We start from the raw sequence: 25862 nt of genomic DNA, 5'->3' as shown, positions 1-25862 counted from the left end.
GGGAGATGTACAAGATTAACGTTGTTTTTATACCTGCTAACACAACATCCATTCTGCAGCTCATGGATGAAGGAGTCACTTTGACTTTCAAGTCTTATTATTTAAGAAATATATTTTGTTAGCCTGTAGCTTCCATAGACAGTGATTCTGCTAAAGGATCAGGAAAAAAGTAAGTTGAAAACATTCTGGAAAGGATTTACTATTCCAGAAGCTATTAAGGAGGTTCATACAAGAGGGACAAATATCCGCATTAATAGGAATTTGGAAGAAGTTGGTTCCAACCCTCATGGATGACTTTGAGGGATTCAAGACTTCAACAGAGGAACAACTACAGATATGGTAGAAGTAGATCCTGAAAATGTGACTGAATTGCTACAATATCATGATAAAACTTGAATGAATAAGGAGCTGCTTCTTATGGAAGAGAAAAGAAAAAAATTTTTTTTGAGATGGAATCTACTGCTGATTAAGATGCTGTAAACGTTGAAATGACAAAGAATTTTGAATATTACTGAAACAGGAGCTAAAGCAGCAGTAGGGTTTGAGAGGACTGAGTCCAATTTTAAAAGAAATCTTACTGTGGGACAAATACAATCAAACACCACTGCATGCTACAGAGAAATCTTTAGTGAATGAGTTCATTGATGCAGCAAATTTCATTGTTGTCTTATTTTAAGAAACAGCCTTAGCTACCCCAACCTTCAGTAACCATTATCCTGATCAGTCAGCAACAATCAACATTGAGGCAAGATTCTCCACTAGCAAAAAGATTAGAACTCACTGAAGGTTCAGATGATCACTGGCATATAGATTACAGTATAGTATACATATAACTTTTAATTATACTGGGAAACAAAAATCTTGTAATTTGCTTTATTGCAACATTAGCTTTATGGTGCTGATCTGGAACCAAACCTGCAATATCTCTGAGGTATGCCTGTATCATTTTTTTTAAATACAAAAGATTAAACTTTAGAGAAAATGGTATCAAAATGAATATAAATCACAATGTTTCAAGAGTATAAATGAAGGAAAGGCAATCTTATGAGTACTAAGAGCTTCGGTATAATTTTCCCAACTCACCAAGACTGAAGATAATAACTTCTTCATTATCCAGAAAGCTTGTAAAATTATTAATACATTTAACCTCGAATTTAAAAAAATATTGAAAGCTCCTACATTAGATTGGATATGGTAGTCAATTTTCCATTTTAATAGATTTTCCATTAACTGGCTGTCCCTCCAGGAGATAATATACAAAGGGTTAAATAGATGGGTTCAAATTTTATAGGGTCTGACTAGAGGGAAAAATGCATACGCACAATTTAAATTTTGGGGAAAAATTTTATAGATGTTCTTTCTCACATGACACAAGCCATCTGTAATTTAAAGACAAAAAAGTAAGCTTCATATTTTTATGAACCTTTACAAATCGCTACCAGTCTCAAGATTTAAAAAAAGAAAGAAAATTCCATATCCCAAGATAAATTTGCTAATGCTAGATAAACACCATGAGCCTCAGTACATTTCTGGCACTTACCTACACATCTGCATGATGGAAAATCATATTGAGTCTTGACAGGTGTATCCAATAAATTTTTTATAGGAGTATCTAGTAATTTGGAAGGTGACTCTAAAAAATTATTGAGAACAGAACCAGCTGTTCTTTTGGTTGGTGTCTTTTCTGAAGAAGTTGCTTGCTGCTCTAAAGCTGAGGTGTGGCCATCAAGTTCTGCAGCAGTGGTTTGTCTGGTTAAAACTGTGACTGGTCCCGACATTTCAACTTTTACTTGCTTCTGTGATTTGAGCGTGAGAGCCTTATGATCAAATAACGATTTGACCTGAAACTGCTTCAGATGCTGCTCCATGGTCTCAATGATGCTCTTTTGCTGCATATTATCACAGTTTGGAGGTGGAATCTCTTGCTTAGTTATCTTTTTCCACGCTTTGTTTTCTGGCTGTGATGACATGGGGTGCATACAGGCATGGGACTTGGATCCAGGTTCAATCTTAACTGGCCTGTGCATCTGACTATGGCAAGACTCAGTTTGGGATTGTTGTGTTTGCTGCTGTTCTTGCTTCTGTAAGAGATGCCACCTTAGAGCAGCATGCTTTTGAATGTCCTTCTGGGGAAGGGTCTGAATGTGACTTCGACTTCCTCCTTGGTCAGGTACAGGGAAAGCATTTGCTTGGTTATGCATCAAGTACCTTTGTTGAGAGAGTTGTGCAGCTTGGTGACCAGACATGTCTTGGTTTCCACTTTTATATCCCTGTAGAACTGAAGCTTGCTGTGGTTTCTGTTCTTGTTCTTGAAAGCACTTGTGAAGAACGTCTTGCTTTGGGGTCACATTATTTGGAAAATATTGCATGTGATGCAAATTTTGAGTCTTGTTTCCTGAAAAAAGTTCAGAGTGTATAGTTTGTTCTTTATTCTCTGGAACTAGGTGTGTATTATTTGAACAAGAAATCTGTACTTTGCTTGCACTTGATTTCAACGTCTGATTATAAGGGAAATTTCTGCTATTCATATTCTGTACTTCCTCCAGGCCCACTCGGGTATTATGAGTCTGGAACTCACTTGATTTTGAATACTGATTTTCACCATGAAAGCATTCTTCCACTTTAATCTTGCCAAACAACAATTCTTCTCTTTGCTGATCATTGTTACTTTGGGGATTGGGAAAAGTCTGGGGCATTTGTTCTTTATTTTTCATTTGTAACTTTTGTTGCTGTTGCTGGTTTTGAGGGAGATGTGAATTCTGGGATGGTTGTGTTTGTGCTGCCTGCTTATGAGGCTTATGTTGCAAAAGATGTGAGTTTGAAAATGGCTCAGTATCTGAAGCCTGTGGATTCAAGTGCTGTTTTAACAAAGGGGACATGAGTTTCTCAGACTGGGGATCTGCTCTTTGTTGAAAATGAAATCTGGGGGCACATATTGAATGCATGTGAGCTTCAGGTGAATGGTCTTTCTTGGAGAAGTGCACCTGGTGTGAAAGTTTTTGGAACTGAAAGTGTTGGTCCACTGTACCTTGAGACTGCCCTTGATTCATTATGACTTTGTACGTTTGTGACTTCTGCTCCAGCTGCATTGTTTTCTGGATGTAAGCTTGCCTCAGGAGTCCCTCAGGCATGCTAGAATTTCCAGTGTATTGTTTGGAGGTCATTGGATTGGAGGAGATGGACTGATACTGAAGAACTGATGGCAGTGATGCCTCATTACGTTTTGGATGGGATTCTGCTTGATGAAAATGAGGGGCCTTCAATTCAATCCATCCTGGTTTTAGATAGTGCTGTGTTGAAGGCATGAGATCTTGTGTTTGTTCCTTATTTCGACTCTTCAGAATCCCTTGCTCTTTGTGTCTCGTCAACTGCTGGCGGTGATCTTGCAGATCTCCACTGCTATCAAAAATTGGTGGGTTATGCTTGAGATGTTCTGATATTAGTTTTGTTTTCTCAGAACACAGTGGAGCAGTCATTGTCCCTGGAGTTCGTATGTCATTCTTGTTAACACAATTATTCTGAGGTCTCTCTGAAACCATCAAAGAGGGGTTGGATACCTGTGTAGATGGGTTAGGACTCTGGGATGGTTGTACCTCAGGTTGACCCTCTCTTTTCACTTCCCTTAAAAGAGCTGTGTTACTTTGGTTGGGGTAGTGATGGTGTTTTTCTAAAACTCCATCATTCAGAGTGCTTTTTCCTTCTGATGGAAGCTGAAGAACCTGTGGAAGAGGAGGAGGGGAAGAAAGAAGCAATTGTGATGGTGGTGATGTGGTAGTGACAGAAAAGGAATCCTTAGTGAACACTGAGCTTTGCTTGAAGTAAGCACCATTTATTTCATTTTGCTTTAAATACCATTCAGAGCTGCCACCAGGAGCTTGCAAATTGCTGCTAGAACCTGAATAGAATTCTTCACCAGATACTAGCTTTGTGGTTCCTTGGATGTTCCTGTTTTCTGCAGGAGATGGGCATATCTCAAAAACCAATTTTTGTTGTTGTAGTTGCTCTGGTTTCTGAAAAGGACAGGCATTCAGCATTGCAGCTGGTTTACTGGCATTATTAGTATCATCAGCATCACAGGCCTCAGTCACCACTGCAGCTGACTCTGGAGGCAGCTCAGAGTTTGAGGTCTGTGAGGAATTGTTCTGCCCTGAGGTATGCAATGGGTGAGTGATCTCACAGTACAACTCATTAGTAGCCTGACTGTTAATGGCATTTATGTGAGATGTGGTTTTCTGCACCGCAATGGAAACACAATCTGGATAATATTGAGACAGTGTTTTTTCCAGGAGTTCACCATGTGTGTTTTCCATGGAAGAGGCAGAAACTGTAGCACCATTAGGCATTAGCACTGCGTTTTTTTTAAGAAGTAATATAATGTTCTTGTCATGGTAGTTAGCATTTTTCCCCTTCTGCTCATTTAGAATCTGAAGCTCTGTGTTTTCAGATGTACTGCAGTTATGTGTTGAACAACTTGTGAAATCTTTAACTGTATTTTCTTGAGCTGCAGAGCTCACAGATTCTTTCTTATCACTCAAATCGGAGGCGTTTGGTTGACTGCTGCTTTCACTCGCATTTCTTCCTTGGCTTTCCCCGAAGTTACATCTTTCTCCATTAGCCTTTTGGTCTTGTTTCAATTTCTTGTATTGATGGAGCCCAGAGAGAGAAGGTTCACTAACTGTGCGTTTTATTCCTCCATCTTGCAAACCTTTGGAATACCCTCTACCTTCTTGTAAAAAGTCAGGACTCACACGACTATTCTGGCTTCCCTTCATATGGGGTATTCCATAGTAACTTTTGAAAGACTGCCACTTGGTGTCTCCATTTACTTCTGGACGAGCTCTCTCAGTTAATGGGCTTCCATTCTGGAGCTTTATAGCCAGAGGCTCTGTCTGGCAAACGGGAGGTGATGGTATCAGGAATGGACTTAGTCTGTTGCCCTCAACATGGTTGGTTCTATCCTGTTCCATCAGGCTTGCTTCGGGGCCATCCACAAGGCTGCCCTCTGGATGAATTCTAAAGAGCATAGAAACAAAAGTTAAAGTGCATTAATGTATATCTAACACTAATAATACATCTTAGGAAGTAATTATTGCATCAATAATACTGGAATACCAAGACATAGCAAACTGTGATACTAATTTTCACATTTCATAGTGACAATCAATGGCTACCTTCAGGAGGTGTTTAATCTTGTTTTCCCAGCAACTTTCAAATATTTATGGTTATGGAGAACAAGGATGATCAAAATATCAACTAATGTGGAAAATTCATATATTTCTAGTTATTAGTATCAACTTCCTTCCCATATAATTATTTTTTATTAAAATGCTAAGAATAGAACAAGATAACCTTTCTTCTTTCCCTAGCACTTCATTTATCTAAGCACTTGCTAAATTCTATCAACTCTACTTCCTATATATTCCTTGAATCATCTTGACTGCCACTTTGTAACTCAGATCTTCACCATCTTGCCTCATGATCTGCTGCAGTAGCTTTTTAAAATAGGTTCTTCTCTAGCCCAGACTGCCCTTTCCCCCCAGACTTTTAATCTTCCCTTCAATTTGTTATCAATGAGAATGTTCTAAAATAAGTATCTGATGCTATACTCTCCTCCACACACTTTAGTGGCTCCACTTTGCCTGCAACAGTGATTCTCAAACTCTTTCATCCAATCACATTTGAGAGATACAGCATACTTCCTTCAGCGTTATCAATATCCCATGGGATGGGAAAGGGGTGAAAATTGTAGTTAATAAAATGCCTTTTCTAAGTAGTTCTATGTTTTTCTCTACAGAGACCAGCTGCCACATCTATGGAGAATTTGTGACTAATTTAATTGGCTTTTCATGTGTAGGTTTCTATCTTTCTTTCCAACTACTCCCTCTCATAGTTTTTTTTTTTTGAGTTGGAGTCTCACTCTGTCACTCAGACTGGAGTGCAGTGGCCGCTCCCGGCCACCGCAGCCTTGACCTGCTGGGCTCCGGCGATCCTTCCGCCTCAGTCTTCCATGTAGCCGGAATTACAGGCACGTGCTACCATGCCCGGCTGATTTTTTGATTTATTGTAGAGATGAGGTTTTGATTTATTGTAGAGATGAGGTCTCACCAAGTTGCCCAGGTGGGTCTCGAACCTGCAGGCTCAGGCCCCTCTCATAGTTTTTACTCCAACAATAACAACAACTTATGGACACCCAAACATAAAAAAGTTGTTAGAGATGTTCATGCCTTTGTTTTTCTGTGAGCCTAGAATGCCTTTTGAATCTTCTTATTTGCTCAGTGACTATACAGAACTCTAAACTTGTCTTCAATATCTCTCACCTTGGATTTGTTCTTTTACATCCTAAAAAAATTAATCGCTCCCATTTCTATGTGTCTTCTATATCTTTTTTTTTTTTTTTTTTGAGTTGGAGTCTCACTCTGTCACCACCCAGACTGGAGTGCAGTGGCCACTCCTGGCCACTGCAGCCTCGACCTGCTGGGCTCCGGTGATCCTTCCGCCTCAGCCTTCCAAGTAGCTGGAACTACAGGCGCATGCTACCACGCCCAATTAATTTTTGATTTATTGTAGAGATGAGGTCTCGCCAAGTTGCCCAGGCGGGTCTCGAACCTGTGGGCTTAGGCAACCCACTCACCTCAGCCTCCCAAAGCACTGGGATTAGAGGCTGAGCCACCGAGCCCGGCCCTATATCTTTTATATAGTCTATTACTGAATATATCACTCTCAACTGTATTTTGTTTACTTTCTCTCATTGGACTATAAACACCTTAAGAACAGAGCCTTTACTATGTTCATTTTTTTGTGCCATGTTTAGACTGAGCATCCAATAAGTTTACTAGAATGATACAAATTTGCTCATTTTATAATCATTCATTCATGCAAACATTTTTGAAAGCAGTACTAATGAAGATTTCAAAGTCCAAATAACAGAGAAAGTTGGAAGAAATGGCACTTAGAAATTTAAATAATCCATTGTATAAGGCCTCTGCTTCCCCATGCATGATACAGTCATGCTTTATTTTCCCACAGTTTTTCTCATTACATTTATTTTAAGAATGTAAGTAGAAAAAAATTAAAACTATTTTCCCTTTGGGCTAAAAAAATAGCTCTTTTAAAAATAGATATTGCTTACTAAATAAGACAAATGAAACAGAGGAATAAATAAGATATAAATATTGGCAAGCAACACTGAAGTTACCTTTATTTGCAGATAATAAGATTGTATGCTGGTCAAGTAAGAAAATCTACTGAAAAACTATCACAGTTGATGAGAATTCAGTAAAACAACTGAATAAAAAGTCATAACCTCGATATATAAGAACAACCACCAGTCAGGTACTTTACTGAAGTACTGTAGTTATAATAAAAAATTAAAACACTAGAAATAAATTTTAAAGGAAATGTTGAAGACCTATTTTAATAAAAATTTAAAACCATAGTAATACACAAATTTTTAAAAACAAAACAAGTTAAAAAAAGAAAACTATAACATTTTCTTGGATAGTTGTCAATTTAATCTATTCATTTAATGTACTCATTAAAAATACTAGCAGAATATTTTATGGAATGAAAGAAGCTGGCTTTAAAGTTCTTGTGGCAAAATAAACAAATTGGGCAGCCAGGAATATTCTAAAAAAGAATTGTAATGGGACTTGAGTGGAGTGTTAGCCAAATTAGAAAATATTAAAAAGCAACAAAAGATACTATACTTAAAACAACTTGTGCTTGTACATAAATAGATAACATTATGAATAAGATCAATGGAGTAAAATTGAATGTCAAAAATAGACTCAAGCACATAGAAATACTGTATGAGATATTGATGGCATTTCAAATAAATCTATACTACTGGAACGTCTGGGTAGTCTTCTGAAAAAAATGATAAAAGTTGGTCCATCCCTTATACATTGTACCAAAATAAACTCTAGATGAACTTACTATTTGAATATGGGAAACCAAACCCTAAAAAGCATTGAACACAGTCGAAGAAAACTTTTTAAAAAATGATATTATAATTGGGGAAATTCTTTGTTTGTGACACAAAATCTAGAAGCCATAAAAAAAAGATGGAAAAGTTTGCTAAAATTTATGCATGCTAAAATTAACATGTACGCAAAGTGAAAAGTCACATAAAACTTTTCTTAATGCATAGGACTCCTACAAATTGACAAAGAACAACCACCCGATAGAAAAATGGACAAAGAACATGGACAGTTCACAGAAAATTATGTACATGACTCTTAAATACTTAAAAAAAGATGTCCATTATCATTCATACAGTTTTTCTCTTTTCAAATTTGCAGATAAAAAAATTTTAATACTACATGTTGGGAAGCATGCAGGAGCAAGTACCACAAAAGAAAACTTAGCAATATCTGCAAAATTCTAGGAAAAATTTCCTTGACCTTTCACTTTCAAACATTTATCTAAAACATGCTCATCTGTATGTTAAGTGATATTTGCACAATCTTTTGCAATAGTAAAAGGTTAGAAACAACCTAAGTATTATGAAAGGTTGTGTTAAATAATTTAAGGAACAGTCTCATAATGTAATACCATGCAGCTACTAAAATGAATGGGGCATCTCCTTCATTGTCAGATGGAAGTATCTCCAAGCAACTAAATGAACTAAAGCACACTGCATATCAGTATGTATAATAATGTAACACCTGTGTATTTACAAAAAATAAATAAAAATAATCTCTCGCCTAGAAAAAGAAATATGTAGTGGACAATAAAATTGGAAGGAAGACTGCTTTAAATTACTTAAAAAAAAAACAACAAACCTTTAAGCATGTGTATTACTTAATAAATAACATTTATACTAAAAAGTTATTATTCCTATTGGACAAATAAAAACAACAGAGTGATGTCTTTATTTCTGCCAGAACTACTTCCTTTCAAGTGTTAAGAGACAAGCTAGATATGCTTCATCCAGTACAGTAGTAACTAGTCATATATGGCTACTGAGCCCTTTAAATGTGCCTATTTTAAACCGAGCTGTGCTGTGTGTGTAAATAAAACACTTGTGCTCAAAGGGTTAGTGAAAAAAATGCAAAATATATGAATCTTTAAAAATATTTATTACATGTTGAATGATGCTGTTTTGAATATATTGGGTTATATCATTAGTTTCATTTTTTTAACTTGCTTTAATGTGAATACAAGAAATGAAAAACTCCATATATTGCTTACCTTATATTGCTATTAAACAGCCTTGGGCGAGACCAATACTCTTAGTTATCAATAACCCCTAATATAGAAACTGTAGATTCTAGACTCGTGAAAATTGATTTGTAATCTTTGACAGAAGAGGTTTCTCCAAACTCAGGAAACTATGACTTTTCAAAAATTAAGCAGCACAAAAATAAGCCTAGATAAATTCTATAAGACTAGGTCAATTAGCTTTCAAAATACTACCAAAAAAAAAAAAAAAAAAAGCTTTCTTCTCGCAACTGTACCACCACACTTCACATACAGACCAATCAAAAGATATTTACATGTATACAGATGTGTACGTTTATAAGTTACATGTATACAGATGTGTATGTTTATAAGTATCATAAAACTTGTAGGCCCTGTATACATGTTCTACTTAATTTTCTAGGTATAAAAATATTTTATTTTAAGCATTTAATGTATTAGTCTGTATTATGAGTCATTTCACATAAATTTGGACATTCTTTAAAGTGTCAAGGGCAAAATTACAATAGATGGGGTTTGCAAATCCTTTATGAGCATAATAATAGCTCCTAATAAGAAATGAAAGTGGCTTAAATGAAATGTATTTCAATATGGAGTTTTAAATACAATGGCCATTTTTAAACACTAATTTAAACATATCAACAGAACTATTCTCTCTGTGAAAGCAATTTCTTTCTTGAGTACAACCACTGGATGTGAAAAAGTTTAATGATGAACTTTTTCCAGGAAGGGTAAGAAAGTTATATATTAATCTTTCTGTTTTAGGATAAGGATAATTTTTTATTTAAAAACAATTTTCTATTGATCTATAGATCTGAATCAGAAAATTTAAACCCCAAATTGTCATTTTAGAGGGAGAAAAATATAATATTTTCTTTGGCTACAATATGTCTTAAACCACACTTTTTTATATATCCTCTGGAGTATTATGATCCAGTAATCCATTTGCACAGCACTCTTTCAGTCACCTAGTGCTTTTATACTGACATTGATAAGCATTGATAAGAAATGAGACCTGTTCATTTTTTTCTCATTGTAAAAATAGTGAGGAGAGGGGGTACACCTCATCAACAAGGGTACCTGCACAATGAATATCTATATACCTCATCCTGAATTGTACCCCATAATTTAAAAATAAATAAATAAAATTTTTAAAAAAGAAAGTAAAAATTGTGAAGAGGCTTTCATGTTGTCATTTTTACAGTGTTATTTATACAAAGTTTTTTCAATTTTACATAAGGTCAATGTTTGTATAAAACAAAAATATCTTCAAGGGTAATTTTTGTAGGTATTTACCTGTCAGTGAAAACAGATTTAAATTAGTTTTTTTTTACAGATTTAAAATGTTGCAAAAAGATAACTTTTTTCAAAGTCAAACTAACTGTTTTTCAGATGAATATAAATTTTTGCTATAAAGATATTTTTGTGCAATATTCTGTTTGCTTCTCAAAGGCTATAGAACAAATATAGAGTTTTTATTCATTTATATATGCTCTTATAGATGACTGATATCAGAAACGTTTTGAATTCTTATGATTTTTCTTTTGGATTGAGATTAAATATCCTTTTTTTTTTTCTATGCCAGAAAACATATAATTAATATAGTGTACAATACCAATCAGGATGCCATTCCCTTTTGCAATTAAATATTAAAATACTTTTTAAGGTTTTGGAGTTTTATACATGGTAACTCACTGAATGTGAAATCATCTCTGCCAAATTAAGTTGTATCTATAAAAATCATTCTTTAGATGGAGACAGAATTTTCATTTTAGACTAGAGAATAATTGTACAACACGGACAATAACTCACTTAAGAGCAAACTGGCTAATCAAAATTAAGGTACTATTGTTTACTTAAAGCTGTTATGAAGTTTATGGACAAGAGCAGAGGCAGAAGAACCTTTGAGAAAACCTGGAATTGCTGATTGGTTAAGCTTACTCAGAGATGTTGTCATAGTATAGATACTTCACATCATCGCATTTTGTTAAAACTTTACAATGATTTTACAGTTTTTAATGTATTCTTTAGCGATGTTCTTATGGGTCATGGCTGATATCCAGCTATCAACCTAAGGCTCATGAAATTCCTGAAAATTGCAGTGTGCTCTTGAGAACTGTTATGAACTGGTTCTAAGCATACCACTATTAGAGCTACCGAAATATTAACAAAGTGTATATCTCTTTCTGTTTTCTTTTTTGAAAATAGTTTCCTGAGATCAAATACATGCCATATTATTTTGGTTTCCAATTTCTAGAATTGTAATGAACAAAGGGCTTTTACTCATAGAATTACTAAATAGCATTATAACCTTTTGTAAGGCTAAGAACTCTAAAATGACATTCAAATATGAGTGATAATATGTAATAATGATCCTAACCATGTAAAAAACATTTCAGAGCCCCAGAAAAGCTCTAGTTCAATTTTCTTATTTGATATATGTGAAAACTGAGGAATTTGCCCAAGGTTAAGTATCAAAATAGTGTCTTCACAGAGCATAGGCCTAAGCACTCTGGCAGCTGTTTGAAGCTCTTCCTACCAAAAAATGCTAAGAAAAATGCAATTCAGAGACTAGGTTGTATTGTCAAATCCACACTCTGGCAACATTTGACCTTTTAATTTAGGTTTAGGATTTTTAAAAATGTAATTACATATCTACAGGCCTGTAATGATTAACATGATTAAGAGCATTTTGCCTGTTTTTTGCCAAGGCTTTGTTTCTTTATATCGCTTTTGACAGAATAAAAATGGAAATATAAAGATTTAGGAAATTGAATTTGAAGCTACCACAGTGTTATTCTTATCTCTTCCTTATTACCTTTCCAGATTATCTTTGCAGTGCTGGATTGCTGATGATTTTTCTTTAAATCTTTGAGAATGATTTTTAAATCTCCCCTGGTAATGTTACTGAGAAAATTGCAGCTCAAGACATATTAGTTCATTTATTTATTTAGTAAAGCATTAGTTGAATCCTTATTTAGTGCAAGCGATATGGTGTGGAACTAACACAAAGATGCATACCCCCTGCACTGCCCTGGACTGTGACTATTTTGAAGCGACAGGACTGTTCGAGTGCATGCAAGTACAGGAGACGGGAAGAACACCTCTCACTGTCAATGTATGTATACCATCCATACAAATTGGTCTCATAAAATTTAACTTCATTTCCTCTTGCCTTAGTAAGAGAAACAAAAAATGACCCATTAACTTAAAGGCAGTTTTAAAAGGCTGACAATGAATGTTCATCAAAGATACCCATCAGCAGAAGAACCAGTGATCTAAGTAGCAGTGTGCATCAATATTCCTCAAGTACAGAGGAGACCACATAAAAAACTCAATGGAGTGCAATTTTAAAAACATTAAAAAACTAGTAACATTCAACAAATGACTTATGGAAGCTTTTCTGATTATTGGACTTTTAACCTAGGCATGTTTATCTACTTTACTATAAAGTTAGTTTTGCTGATCAAAATGTAACACATAGCTCATTATTCAAACTACACACACACACACACACACACACACACACACACAGGGTATTTGATTATGTGGTACAGCATGAGGTTTTTTCAAAAAAAAAAAAAGCAAGGTGGGGAAACCCCCTTGGGTCCCCCCTGCTCTGGGAGCTTTTCTGTCCTTTCAATGAATCCTGCTTTTAAAAAAAAGGTGAATTAAACTTTAATAATGAACAAAATATAACACTCAAATTATAAAAGTAACTTTGGCATTTTTCTTAAAAAGTCTAAAAAGACAGTTTTAGAAATTATTAGTTACCTAAATGACAGACATTAATTAAATCACAATTAAAGAAAAAGTCATAATTTAGATCTCACTAATCATATTATTTGTCTTTTCTTTTTTCCCCATAGTTTAATATTTCTTATAAAACAGGGCCTTCTAAAGAACCAAAATAAGTAGTTCTATTTACTCTAAATACCTATTTTTGTGGGGAAATTTTAAAGGTCAAATTATAACCAGGTAATTTAGCATAAATAGAAATGTGTGACAATTATCATATGGCTGCTCCATGATTTAAGCTAATGCCCCAGAATAATTTTTCATAAGGTATGAGACAAACAGATTAACTGATATGTCAATTAAGAAATTATGTTATGCTTTATCTTCTAAATCAGAGGTATACATTTATGAAGTATGTTTATCTCATTTGAAAATACTGGCCTTTTGACTAGTACCTAACATTTGGTTTCCTAAGACCAAAACAGGTTTTAACCATAGCAGTTTCCTTTAATATTTGATTTTGTGCCTTCTCCTGCCTCTCTGACAATAATTTATTATAAATTCAAGTCGCACCGGCAGCATCTGTGAAACTGTTACTGCATCTAGGACTGACTCTGCAGTCTAATCCATCATAATTATGACAGGCCTCTTTGAAGATGCTATGATGCATGACTTAAAAATAGCACATTAGTGTGCAAATGGGTCAGCATCTCATTTCACCAATATGCATTTAGGTTTGTAATTTAGCTCAACACCATTTGACTCTTTTTGGATCACTCAGGAATGGTAGCTGTATCTCACCACATAAAACTGTAGATGATGCTAAAAAATTGTGAAGAGGGCTTTTTGTTTTTGCTTTTTAAAATTTTTTGGTTTATTGATTTTGTAGGTGGTCTGTCTTTTACTGTTCTAAGAGAAAAAAATACGCATCAGTTAAACTTTACATCAGCTTTTTCAAGGGGACAAAAAAGTCAATTTATAGATTTGTATAGTTGCCATATTATAAGATAGTGTATTTTTTTCTTATAAAAAGCCTTTGATTGCATGTTGCAATATTACAAGTATATATAAAATATCACCATCCCAGGAGTCCTGTCCATTGAAATATTCAGATTAATGAAGGTAAATACTTAATACTGTTTACTTATAGGGACTGTATCTTCTAAAATCACTATGTTTCAGTATTACCCTTAGAGAAAACACTGTGTATATTTTTGTCACGTTCTGTGGCTGACTTTGCACTTATTGGTAATTCAGGGTGTTAGAAATGAATTATTTCTTGACATGGAAAACATTGAATAAAGACGACATATTTAGCTACACCTCCTGCGTAGATAGCACTATTCTCTAACACTATTTTAGATTCTTCCTACCAAAATAGGACATAATTTGTGTCAATTATACACTTATTTTGAGATGTATGCAGAATAGACTTTATTATCATCCATTCGATTTCCCTATGGTTAGTGCTAAAATCCGAACTGAAATATTGGTTTAAATTCTTATCTTCTTCATCTATCAAATTCTCTCCATTTAGTCTGACTTTCTTAATTACTATGAAATAGTAGTATGTTTGCCAAGTCTGACTTTTGTGGTAAGCGAAGTGTTTTTTTTAATAGGACATTTCTTATGAAATTAAAAACTACTCCTCATTAATTTACTATTAACATTAATTTATTAAATTATATCGAGGTAAAAATTTTAAAGAAAAAAAGAGTAAATCAATCTAAAACATGTATTATCAACAGCAAAATTAATGTATCCAAGCTGTATGTTAAGCCTGGAAATAATGTTTCATATATGGATTAAATATGAAGAATGTGAGGTGAGTTAATATTTTTATTGGAAAGCTGATTTAATATTTCTCAATCCTAGTATTAGGAAATCTGAAGATATACTTCATATCTCTTGAAAAAGGATTATTGAACACACAAGTACGTCAAAGTCCTCAGAGAAAGTTCCTGCATGTTAATTAGAGAATACACACACACACACACACACACACACACACACACCCCACACACCCCATGTGCTTAGATGGGAGGCTTGACCAGATTTTTCATAATCCTCAGTCAGGATTGTTTGATGTCCATGTTTGCAGTTTTAAAATTTGTTTCTTATCTTAAAATAACAATATAAACAAAATTTAATAATTTATAGATTATTAAATTTTCCCGGTGAAAATTTACCAGGAAAGCCACTGAAGGTTAGAGGTAGAACAAACTCAGAGGCAGAGACTGCATTTAAGATGTGGAGACACCTGGTAGTTTAGAAATACATCTGTTTACAGCTTGCAACCCAGGTCAACCAACCAGTTTCCCATTGGTAAGATGGGCATGATATTTTACTAGTTATCAGTTAATCCTGGAATTGTTTCTTGAATTTGGGCTTATTCCTCACCTCTCTCCAAGGCTCACCAAACTACATGCTGAGAGAAAAAACTATCAAACACAATTAGAAATATAATTTATCACAAACATTATTTATTTCTCATAAATTATTGAAAAATTCACATTTTAAAAATTTCTGTCCACTTCCACGATTAATTGTGAGACAGTTGTCCTTACAGGAAGACTATCTAGGATACACTTTATCCAGTGCTTGAAACTTCCACTTAAAAAAAAAAAGCACTATAAAAACTAAAAACCATATAAATTGTTTAGGCTTGATTAGGCTGATGTCCTATTGGAGCATCTTTCTGGGGGGCAAGAAAACCCCAGCAGAAAGAAACTCTGAGGTGGACTCGGTAGGCAAAGCTCAAGTGGGTATGGTGATAGAAGAGATATAAAAGTAGGTATAGTGAGAGGGAGACAGGCCTCACATATGAGGGAGCTGGACAGTGAGAGCTTCTGTAGGCCTCCTTGAAGAACTCTTCTGTGTGTCAAAGAGTGTCAGTATTTGGATGCCTGCCCCTGAGAGGGTTCAGTAGCCAGTTGAAAATACTGGCCTTCAACGAGTAGTTAACATTTTGGTCAGGTGCAAAAATAGCAACATCCAAGATTCTGCAGGCTCATTCAGGTACATAAGGAGCCCTGAGCTCCTTTTCATCCTTCCTCAGCCTTGCCTGATCTCCTAGAGGCTGGTACTTGACAGAGAGAAGGAGAGGGAGAAGAGGCACTCAGAGTGAGACTCTCCTACTCTCAACTACAAGTGTTAGAGCCAGAGTTGAAGCCTGTGCTGACAGAGAAGAGCACTGATTCTGGCTTGAGTTGAGAGTTTTAAAATGAATAGAATGGAATTTCAAAGACTGAAATAAAATTGTTTTAACAACCAAATGATGGTTCAAAAATTATGGAATCCGCTCAAGAAGACACCATAGGGAAAATGGTGGAGGAAAACTATCAGCGTATATTTGGGAGCAACTATAGAGAAAAAACATACTTTCATTTTTAGACCTCGAGGTATGATTTTTTAAAAAAAATAGAAGTTATATAAATTCTACAAAATGACTTCTAGTAATATATAAGAACTTTATGTAATTTCTAGCAGGGTTCATAATCATTCAATGTTTTTATGTAATGACATTGGCAGAGTTATCATAAAAATATTCCATCAAGGTGTTCATTCTTTCATTCAATAAATATTCATTGAACATATTCTGTATGCTAGGCCCTACTGTAGCCACCAGCAATTCACCACTGAACAAAAAAGATAAACATTCCTGTCCTCTTGGGCCTGATATTCTAACAAGAAGAGAAACATAAGGCAGTAAATTGTATGGCTTGATAAGATGTTGAGTGTTAAGGGAAAAATATAAAAAAGCAGGGCAGTTTATGAAAAACAAAGAGCATTGGGGATGGGATTGCAGTGTTAGATACTATATATGAAAGAGGACTGCCCAAAAACCTAGAATTATCTTTTGGAAGGGTGGTCCCTTGTCATAATGCTTTTCCCCGTTAGGTAAGTGTTCTAGGAGCTCATTGGCATCAGTGTACCAGCTAGCATTGTTGAGAGAGACTGCATTCAGCTTCAGTGAGTTTTTCTGGAGATTCTTTCAATGGGTTTGCTCATTTCATGATGGGTGATTTACATGAACAACTTGCCCACACCGTTCTGAGTGTTCGGCAGTTTTTGACTAAAAACAACATGGCATGGTGCCTCACACTCCCTATTCACCTGATCTTGCCTGAACGACTTTTTTTGTTTGTTTTCCAGATAAAAAAGTTCCTCTAAGGGAAATCTTCTGCTGATGTGAAAGAGACTAAACAAACCAAAACAGCGGGTGTACTAAAAGGCATCAAAGTGAGGCTCAAACTTTACCTGTGCAATGACGATTTGTATACCTAACCCTGAACTGTACCCCATATCGTTAAAATAAAAATAAAATTGACAAGTTCAAAAATTGTCTTGAGCAGTGGAAAAAGCTCAAGATGTACTAAACAGACACTATTTTGAAGGTGTCTGAAATTTAAACACATAAGAATAAAACACATTTTTTAAATAAATAAACTCCAAGTCTTTTTGGGTCCCCCTTCATAGTTGGAGTAAGTCTCATTGTGATAGTGAAATGTGAACAAAAACTTGGAGCCAAATGACATAATAAACATCTAATTCACCAAGATGATCTTAATGTATAAGTGTGTAATTTGCTATTATTGGATATACTGTCCCATGTCTTCAGCCCTAAAATCAAGAATGGAAAAACTATCAAAATGTAGAAGTTAATGATATTACAGTCAACTAAATTGCCACATCCCCAGGGGGGTCTAAAATTTAATGTGAATCAAACTATAACATACCCAATATTTTATTGTAAAACTCAATACCAGAGATCCTTGCAACACAGGCATTTTGGCAATTAGGCACTGTATTTTACCCAAGATGCTTTGTTCCCTACTATTGTCCCAAAAGGCATGCCATCCGTGCTGTTGAGATGTTCTGTGCAAACTTGAACAGCTCTATCTTTTTTTTCTTTTTATTTATTTATTTGTATTTTAAAGATGTGAGGTACAATTCAGGGTTAGGTACATAAGTGGTCACTGTGAAGGTAAAGTTTGGCCCTCCCATTGGTACTCATTTTGCCTGGTCACATGCATATTTATTACAGCATTATTCACAATAGCAAAAACATGAAACCAACCATGCTGCCCATCAAAAGCGAACTGAATAAAAAAATGTGATACATATACATGATGTAATATTACACAGTCATCTTTTTGTTTTTTGAGTCAGGGTCTCACTCTGTCACTGAGGCTGGAGTGTAGTGGCATAATCACAGCTCATTGAAGTCTTGACCTCCTGGGCTCAGGTGATCCTTACACCTCAGCCTCCCAAAGTAGCTGGGACTATAGGTACATGCCACACACCCAGCTAATTTTTTAATTTTATTTTTTTGTAAAGACAGGGATCTCACTATGCTACCCAGGCTAGTCTCAAACTCCTGGGCTCAAGTACTCCTCCCACTTTGGATTCCCCCGAAGTGCTGGAATTACAGACATGAGCCACTGCACCCAGCCAGAACAGCTCCATCTTTGCACTAATCTAGGGTTAACTGACTACAGTTACCACGACAACCTAATTCTTTTTCTTCTTCCTATTATGGAACAATTAGCAATTATCATGTTTTGGTTAACTTTTAGGGTGTTACAAAGTTATTCTTGAAGGTAAGATTAATATTCTACTTAAAGGTTAATAATGGAGATGCCATTTAAATCAATTGCCCATTGATGGGCTATCAATTAAAATACTTCAATATATGCCAGTCCTAATGAAAACTGCTAACACTGCTTCATAATATAAATAAAATTATCTTAGTTCATCCAGAAAAAAAAGTAAAATAAATTCTCTAGTGGGTAAAGTATTAGGAAAACGAACAACTTCAACTACACAGATGCTTTAAAAGAGCATCATATAATCATGTATTCATCAGAAACATACATGAATGTTCCCATACATTATGAAGATTACGCTAATCTTCTCTGATATTAAAAGCTCTTATAAACATTTAAAGATCATAGCGCATGTTTTAGATGTTATTAAAATAGAAACAAAGACTATAAAAATTTTTCCTTCTAAAAGTTTCTTCTGGAAACACAATCTATGGGATCAGGGCATAGTATAAGAAATGGTCTCTATCTTTATAACTTTTTGATTATTTAATTTGGTAGACAAGATGTGTATGTGTGTGCGTGCATGTGTATATGTGTATGTGTGTGTGTGTGTGTGTATGTAGAGTTAATATATATAACCAGCTAGTCAGAACAAAAATCTGAGCTTTGGTTCTACATGCGTGAGCAAGACACAACCTCCAAACATCTTAATTTTTTAAAAAAGCTACAATGTAATATGAGGGAAATAAACATAATTACATTTAAGGTCCTCTTGAGATCTGAAACACTATGATTCTCTAAAACTGGTAATGGTAAATACCTACTGGGGCTTATTTGAACTAAGTCATCGCAAAGATTACTTTTGGCCTGAAACGTATAATTTATACCTTATTTTAAATGTAAGTAAACAGAAGCTAAGAGAGTAAAGTGTTTTGACATAGCTGATACAAGGAAAAGGTAGATATGAAATACAGCCCTGTCCAACTTCTGAGCCAAAGTGTGAATAGGTGAGGATGATCAGTTCAGGACAGAGAAGCAGACTTGGTGCTCCTTATCATTGCTGGATTGGTCAATATGAGTGCAATTAGTAGGCAATTACATTTTTCTATGGGGCAGTGATGATTAAGAAGCTTTCTTCATTGAAGTCCAGATGATAAAATATTCCTTAAGACTCTCCAAGAAACATTGTTCCCTTAATGCAAGTATTTATGCAGTGTACATAAATAATATTTTGATCATTAGAAATGGAAATTCCTTATTATTAATTGATAAAGGCAGAATTTTGTTTAAACAACAATCTCAAGTGAGTTTCATTAAAATAATCCAATTTTCCTCAATCCACTAACTCTGAGGGAAAGATAGAATTATGTTTCTGGATTTTTTAACATTAAGGAGCAGAACCTGGGAAGTGGTATACACCCCAAAGTGATGACTGTCTTCTTGATATCTCGATCATGACTCTAAGTACTGTGCTTATAAATTAGAGATGTGTTGTAACACATAGGTGCATAAACATACATGCACACCAACACTACTGGAACAGAGTTATATCACAGGTGATATCTACCTATGGAACACTGGTTATATGGGATATTAATGTGTAATTTTATAAAGAGAGAGACAAGCTGAGGGAAAATAAAGTTTTGTGCTCAAATAAGTAAGGAAACTTATTTTAAAATAAATTTAAAAGTTTCTTTGTGCCTGATCTCAAAGCCTTTTTAATATGATGATGGGGTCACTAAAAAGGTGCTGTGCTATGTGGTATTTCCTAGACATAGCTAGGTACAGAATCATTGTTTATAGATCATCCTGCAAACAAAACCAGTATTTCCATGTAACAGCACACATTGGAAATTTTAATTCAGATGTAGTATATGATATTTTATGCAGTATTAATATGTGTATAGATCTTGAGGCATGGATAAGAACCTGTGGACTGGGAGAGTATAAATTCACATCACCACTTAGAACTTAGAAGTAAACAGTTCTGAGTCCATCTTCAAGAGCCAAGAACATGTACATATGCAAGTCTTACTTTAGCTTCAAATTAAACTTGTAAAAACTGAACTATTTTCCTTGTCTTTTTCCAATTATATTGCTGATCTAATTACTCAAGCTCTTCCAAATATGCCATGGATTACACAGAACAGAAGGTTCAGTATTAGTGTTGAATGCAATACAATATATAGTTTTAAAAATAAATGACAAACAGGAAAGTTCAGATTACCAGCAGAAATTTTATTTATGTTAATCTATCCTATGTGACTCTGTACTTTTTCCAAATACACAGAGAATCATTACATGTTTTCTCACTGTGGGCTGAATAGACCATCCAAGTTATGTCTTTGAAGTGAAGAGAAAGGTCTGTTCACAGAGTTAATCTGGTAGTTGTTCCTTTAATGTTGCAAAGTTGGTATATATTTTTATAGGGCAAGCAGCGAAGGATAAGAACAAAGAAGAAAAAAAGAACAAGAAAAAAGAATTGTAAACTCACAAAATGTAAGTATTCAGAAAAAAACAATAACTATATTTCTATGTATGTCTGTATTAAAAATAGCATTTGAATGCAAAAAGACCTAACTAACTGCAAATAAATTTCCATATAACCTTAGTATTACTTAGGGAACACCATAAATTCATGTCACACCGAATGATGCATTTAAGATGGATTTGGCCATCAGTTTGTCCCACTTATATAGCTATGCATCTGTTATCATGACTATAGCTAAATCTTCTAAATGATGAATTAGCTTTTTTGTTTGACAACAGATTCAAATCAATCAGTGAGTAATACAAGTTTATGGCATTTTTCATCTTTCATAGAACAATAGAATTTTCCAGAGAAAAACATCTATGGAAAAATAATACATACATTTTCTGCCCTAATCGATGGCAATTATTACCTTTATTTTTCAATTATTTTTGAATATAGTATACACACTGTAAAGCTGAAGCAATAAACAGTTGTCAACTGCCTAAAAGTTGTAGCTTTCCATTTTTCCCCTTCTATCTTGTCCATCTCTGGGTGGGAATAAGACCTTCTGATTTTAGTTGCTGTCTTATAAAAATGGCACCATAAGATAAGTCCACCAATTAGAATAAGCACTGAATAAGGATGAAGAAAAATAACTTCTCAGATTAACTCACAAAAGTTACAGTACTGTTATAACCAGAAGCACCAACATTTCCATGAAGTAACTTCGATTAAAACTCAAAGCAACATTCTTTTCCTGAACTCCTTTTCCCCCCGATAAGTACAATGAAATATGCATAAAATCTTCATTTTGTTTTTGTCAATTTGACTTTAAAAATAATCATTTCTACCCTCCCTATCCTCTTCTAACTCCTCTAGAAATGCTAACCAATCAAGTACACCAGCTCTAATATTCATAGTATGGAAATGTTTTACACTGTCTTCTAAACCCACAGCTAGCAATAAAGATTATAAAATACCCCGAAACTGAATTAACTTTATTTGAAGGGAGAACAAAGAGTAGAAGGAAATGGTGGTCAGTCTCTTAAAGGGAAAGTTGCTTGAGTCACGTGGAGAAAACAGAACTCTGAATTGTCAGACATCTCTATTCAAAGGTATTGACTTGCAGTTAACATCTTACTCAGACCACTTATTTGTAGTATTGCATAAAAATCCTGCACTTCTCTGCTGAAAGGGGTTATAAGTTAGAACCTCAGAAGTGAGTTGGCCTTCCAGTTCATAATAAAAGCAAACTCTTTTCCATGTTTTAATGTTCTCATGGTGGCAAGATGCAGCATGAAGAGATGGTGAAATTACTGAAGCTAAGGGGGCAAGGAGAAACAACCCACTGCCGGATCTCATCTTTACTGCAGTTATTGCTTTGAGATGCTGAAAATGGCATTATTGAAGCTGTGCCAGGAAAATGTACCCCTTTCTGTTTCTCTATTTGAAATACTCAAAACTCTAAATCTTTTCTCAGAGGCATTTCTAACTCTGGAAAACTGCCACACAGCTACCAATCTTATAAACATTTAAAAGTATTTCCTAGCTAATTTAAATCTTAAATAACTGAACAAATATAATGTGCTGAATAGGAATTCAGGCTTCTCAATAATAAATAAAAGACAAATGTCACGAAGTTTAAAAAGCTCTTTCATTAATTTTCTAGAACACGCATTTCATGGTCTGGCAAGTGATTGTAAGATATTATTACAGAGAAACAGTCAAATAACCCATTCTTTTAAATTTAAATACTACTCCAGTAGGAAAAATTAGATTTTATAAAAAGATCTCACATGGCATTTTCTGTTAAAAGCAAACATCATATTTCTTATCGCTGAACATACAAACTTTTCAGTAAACTTTTTGACATTAATTTTCTAAACTATGGTTCAATTCATTGTTTATGGAGCCTGTGAGCTGGGAATAGTACTAAATATGACAAGAAGCATAATAATGGTTGGTCATAGTGCTCTCAGAGAGTTTTTACCTAATTTACAGGTAGAACTATGAGGACTCCAAAGGTGAGTCACCAAAATGGAGAGAGTTTGGTAGTAGGCTTTTCTTCAGAAGCAGTGAAAGAAGAACATCATAGGTAAAGGGAAATGCTTGAGAAAATTTACAGAAGAATTCAAAACACAGGAAAACATCTTAAAATATCAACAACCCTGTTTGGTTAAACATAGGTATATGTAAAATCTTAGAATGAGAAGGACTCAGATGTGGTATAAATGAGTGTGTCATTTTGTGTAAAGCTACTCATAATTGTCACTACAAGCTTTGATACATAATCATGTAAGTTTCCAACCCAATTAAAATAGACTAAATAAACTTTAGTATACTTCTTCTAGATTTTACCTTTTTGCATATATTGAGAATTTTCCCAAAATCTATCTTTATGACCTTATGATAACCAAATAACTATGCTGACTTGTCAAACTTCAGCAGGTTTTATCAGTATGCTTATAAATATTGAGCTGCAGTTCTAAAAAAATAGTCATTATAGACAAGATGTATATTTCTATGTCAGAACAAGGACTGAGGAGTTCAGATATAAACTCATACTTACAAACCTAGTCTACACAGTTAAAAAAAAAATAGATGAGCAGATGCATTTGTGAAGCAAAATACCCATGTAGTCCTTTGGAGAGTAGGTAGAAAAACATGGAAAATTAATACTTTGTCTTAATAATGAAAAAGTAGAAAATTAGGAGACTAATACCATTAATTTAATTTTTAGTGTCATTTAAGCTGGAAATAACAGTCCTAGAAAATACAGACCAGTCATACACAATTTGAGTTTCTAAAATTTTGGGACTCCTACATTTATTTAAAGTGCACAAATGAGTAATTTTCTTCCCGTTTAAAATGTGTGTGTGTGTGTGTGTGTGTGTGTGTGTGTGTGTGTGTGTGTGTGTACATACACAAATACAGGTGAGTACAGGTAAAGGATCTACTATAACACCCTAAATTGCCAATCATTATATATAACTGTTACTGAATACATAAATAATTCAACAGTTGAAACTAACATAAGCTTATTGTTTTATTAGTTGGGTTTTTGTGATTAAATGTAGTCTTTTGAAAATCTGCTGTACCTCAATCTGAAAGATATATTGAATAATCTTTATAGTTCATCCAGCAGAGTTGAACAACAAGAAGATAAAGAAGAGGTGTTCTTTATTACAATATGGGTACACTGAACTTCTCAACCAACTGGCCGGATGAAAACTGCAAGGCTTGAACATTTTGAAATTTCTCATGTTTCAGGACAGATAAAGTGCTGACATGGGATTAGTTATTTTATCCTCAACCTCAAGTTCCCTTGAGGCTATCATGGGGATAATCAAAGTCAAGAGTATCTGTGTCTACTGCTGCCCTGCTTGTTCACACCTCATTCCAACAGTGACATACTGTTAACTTGCAGGGTGAATATGGAGTAATTGTAGGGAATCCCAGTGACTTTAGTTGGAGTAATTAGGCTTTGCAGTCAGGAGGATCTGCATTTAAATCCTTATTCTTCCCCTTACTGTGTGATCTTGATGGAAACTTTCTAAATTTAGTGACAACACTAACACTAAAAGGATGACTCTAAGTATTAAATGAGATATGTGAAAGACAAATGGGATGATTCTCTATTACCCAAACAGGCATGCATCTTATGACTCTGTGCCTCCATTTACTCTTTCATACAGAATTTCCCTACCTATCTTTCAAGGTTCAGTGAAAAATTTACCTCCATCATATAGTCTTTCCTGGTCCATTTCAGACAGAAAGATTGCCCTCTTCTCAACTTTTTAATTAGACCTGTATGAAGACTCTCCTTTTAATGGCACCTTGTTCTTAGTTTTCCTCTATTTCTCATTGCTTCTTCTTAGTGTCCCTTCAAGCTCCATTTCCTCTGGTTTCTCCTTAAATGCCAGTAACCTAGAAATTTTTCTGGTTTGAACATTTTCTCTTCAACATTCATTCATTTATTCAATAGGGAGTTGTATTAAAGGTATTGTTCTAGGCTCTATGGATATAGGAATGAACAATAGTCTGAGTTCCTTCATTAGTGAGGTTTATGTAGACAAACCAGTAGCCAAACACACAACACAATTTCAGATCAATAACTTCTATGAAGGAAGTGACCTGAGTGATAAGATAGAAAGGGACTAAAACACCGACTGGATTGTCAGTTAGAGAGATTCTCTTGAGCTGCTTGAATTGAATGAAAAACCCAGTGATAGAATGTGTTGGAGGAAGACATGTTCCAAACAGAGAGAACAAAAGTGTAGAATGTATTGAAGCATAAACCGGTGTGGCATATCTGAGAAACAGAGAAACTAGTCTGGTCGGTTCTCAGTAAACTACAGGAATGGTTTTAAGACGAGGTTAGGGGTATGTAAAGGTGAAGTAGGGGTAAGGTATTAAGATTATTTAAATCCAATGAAAAGCCATCAGAGAATTATATGTAAAGTAGTGACATGAGCTGATTTGGAATTTTAAAAGATCACTCTCATAGTTGTGGTGGCAAAAAATTAAAGACAAAAAGTAGATGCAGAAAGTTTGGAGACTGCAGTAATCCAAGAGAAAGGATGTAATGCTTTGGACTAGGAGACAGCAGTGGAGATGCAGAGAAGTGGATAGATTTAGGATCCATTTTTGAGGCAGAAGTAAAACAACTTTGTAATATATTGAATGTGAGGGATTGTATGAAAGGGATAAAACTAGAATAATGCCTAAAGCTTTGCTTTGAGCTACAAGGTTGATGATGGTACCATTAACTGAGACAGGTGAATGGAAGTAACATGATTGATGGAAAAAATAAGACTTCTGTTTTGAGCAAGCTAACATGTGGATATATTAGGCAGGAAGTTGGGTATACACATCAACTCAATGAAGGGTCCAAGCTAGAG

General features: G+C 34.7%; 1 protein-coding gene across 2 annotated transcripts in view; it reads right to left on the bottom strand.

The window, feature by feature from the left end:
* TET2 (tet methylcytosine dioxygenase 2) overlaps positions 1–25862 on the bottom strand; it is a 91372-nt gene that overhangs the window by 44772 nt on the left and 20738 nt on the right. For both annotated transcript variants that reach the window (XM_008057259.1, XM_021711922.1), the window contains exon 2: positions 1541–5013. In XM_008057259.1, coding sequence (XP_008055450.1) covers positions 1541–4967 — 3427 coding nt within the window. In that variant the 5' untranslated portion in view covers positions 4968–5013. The remainder of the gene's footprint in view (positions 1–1540; positions 5014–25862) is intronic.

The sequence above is a fragment of the Carlito syrichta genome, unplaced genomic scaffold (genome assembly GCF_000164805.1).
Source record: "Carlito syrichta isolate Samal-C Ts95f unplaced genomic scaffold, Tarsius_syrichta-2.0.1 Scaffold302914, whole genome shotgun sequence".
Classification (NCBI taxonomy): domain Eukaryota; kingdom Metazoa; phylum Chordata; class Mammalia; order Primates; family Tarsiidae; genus Carlito; species Carlito syrichta.
This window is presented reverse-complemented; position numbering and strand designations above follow the sequence as displayed.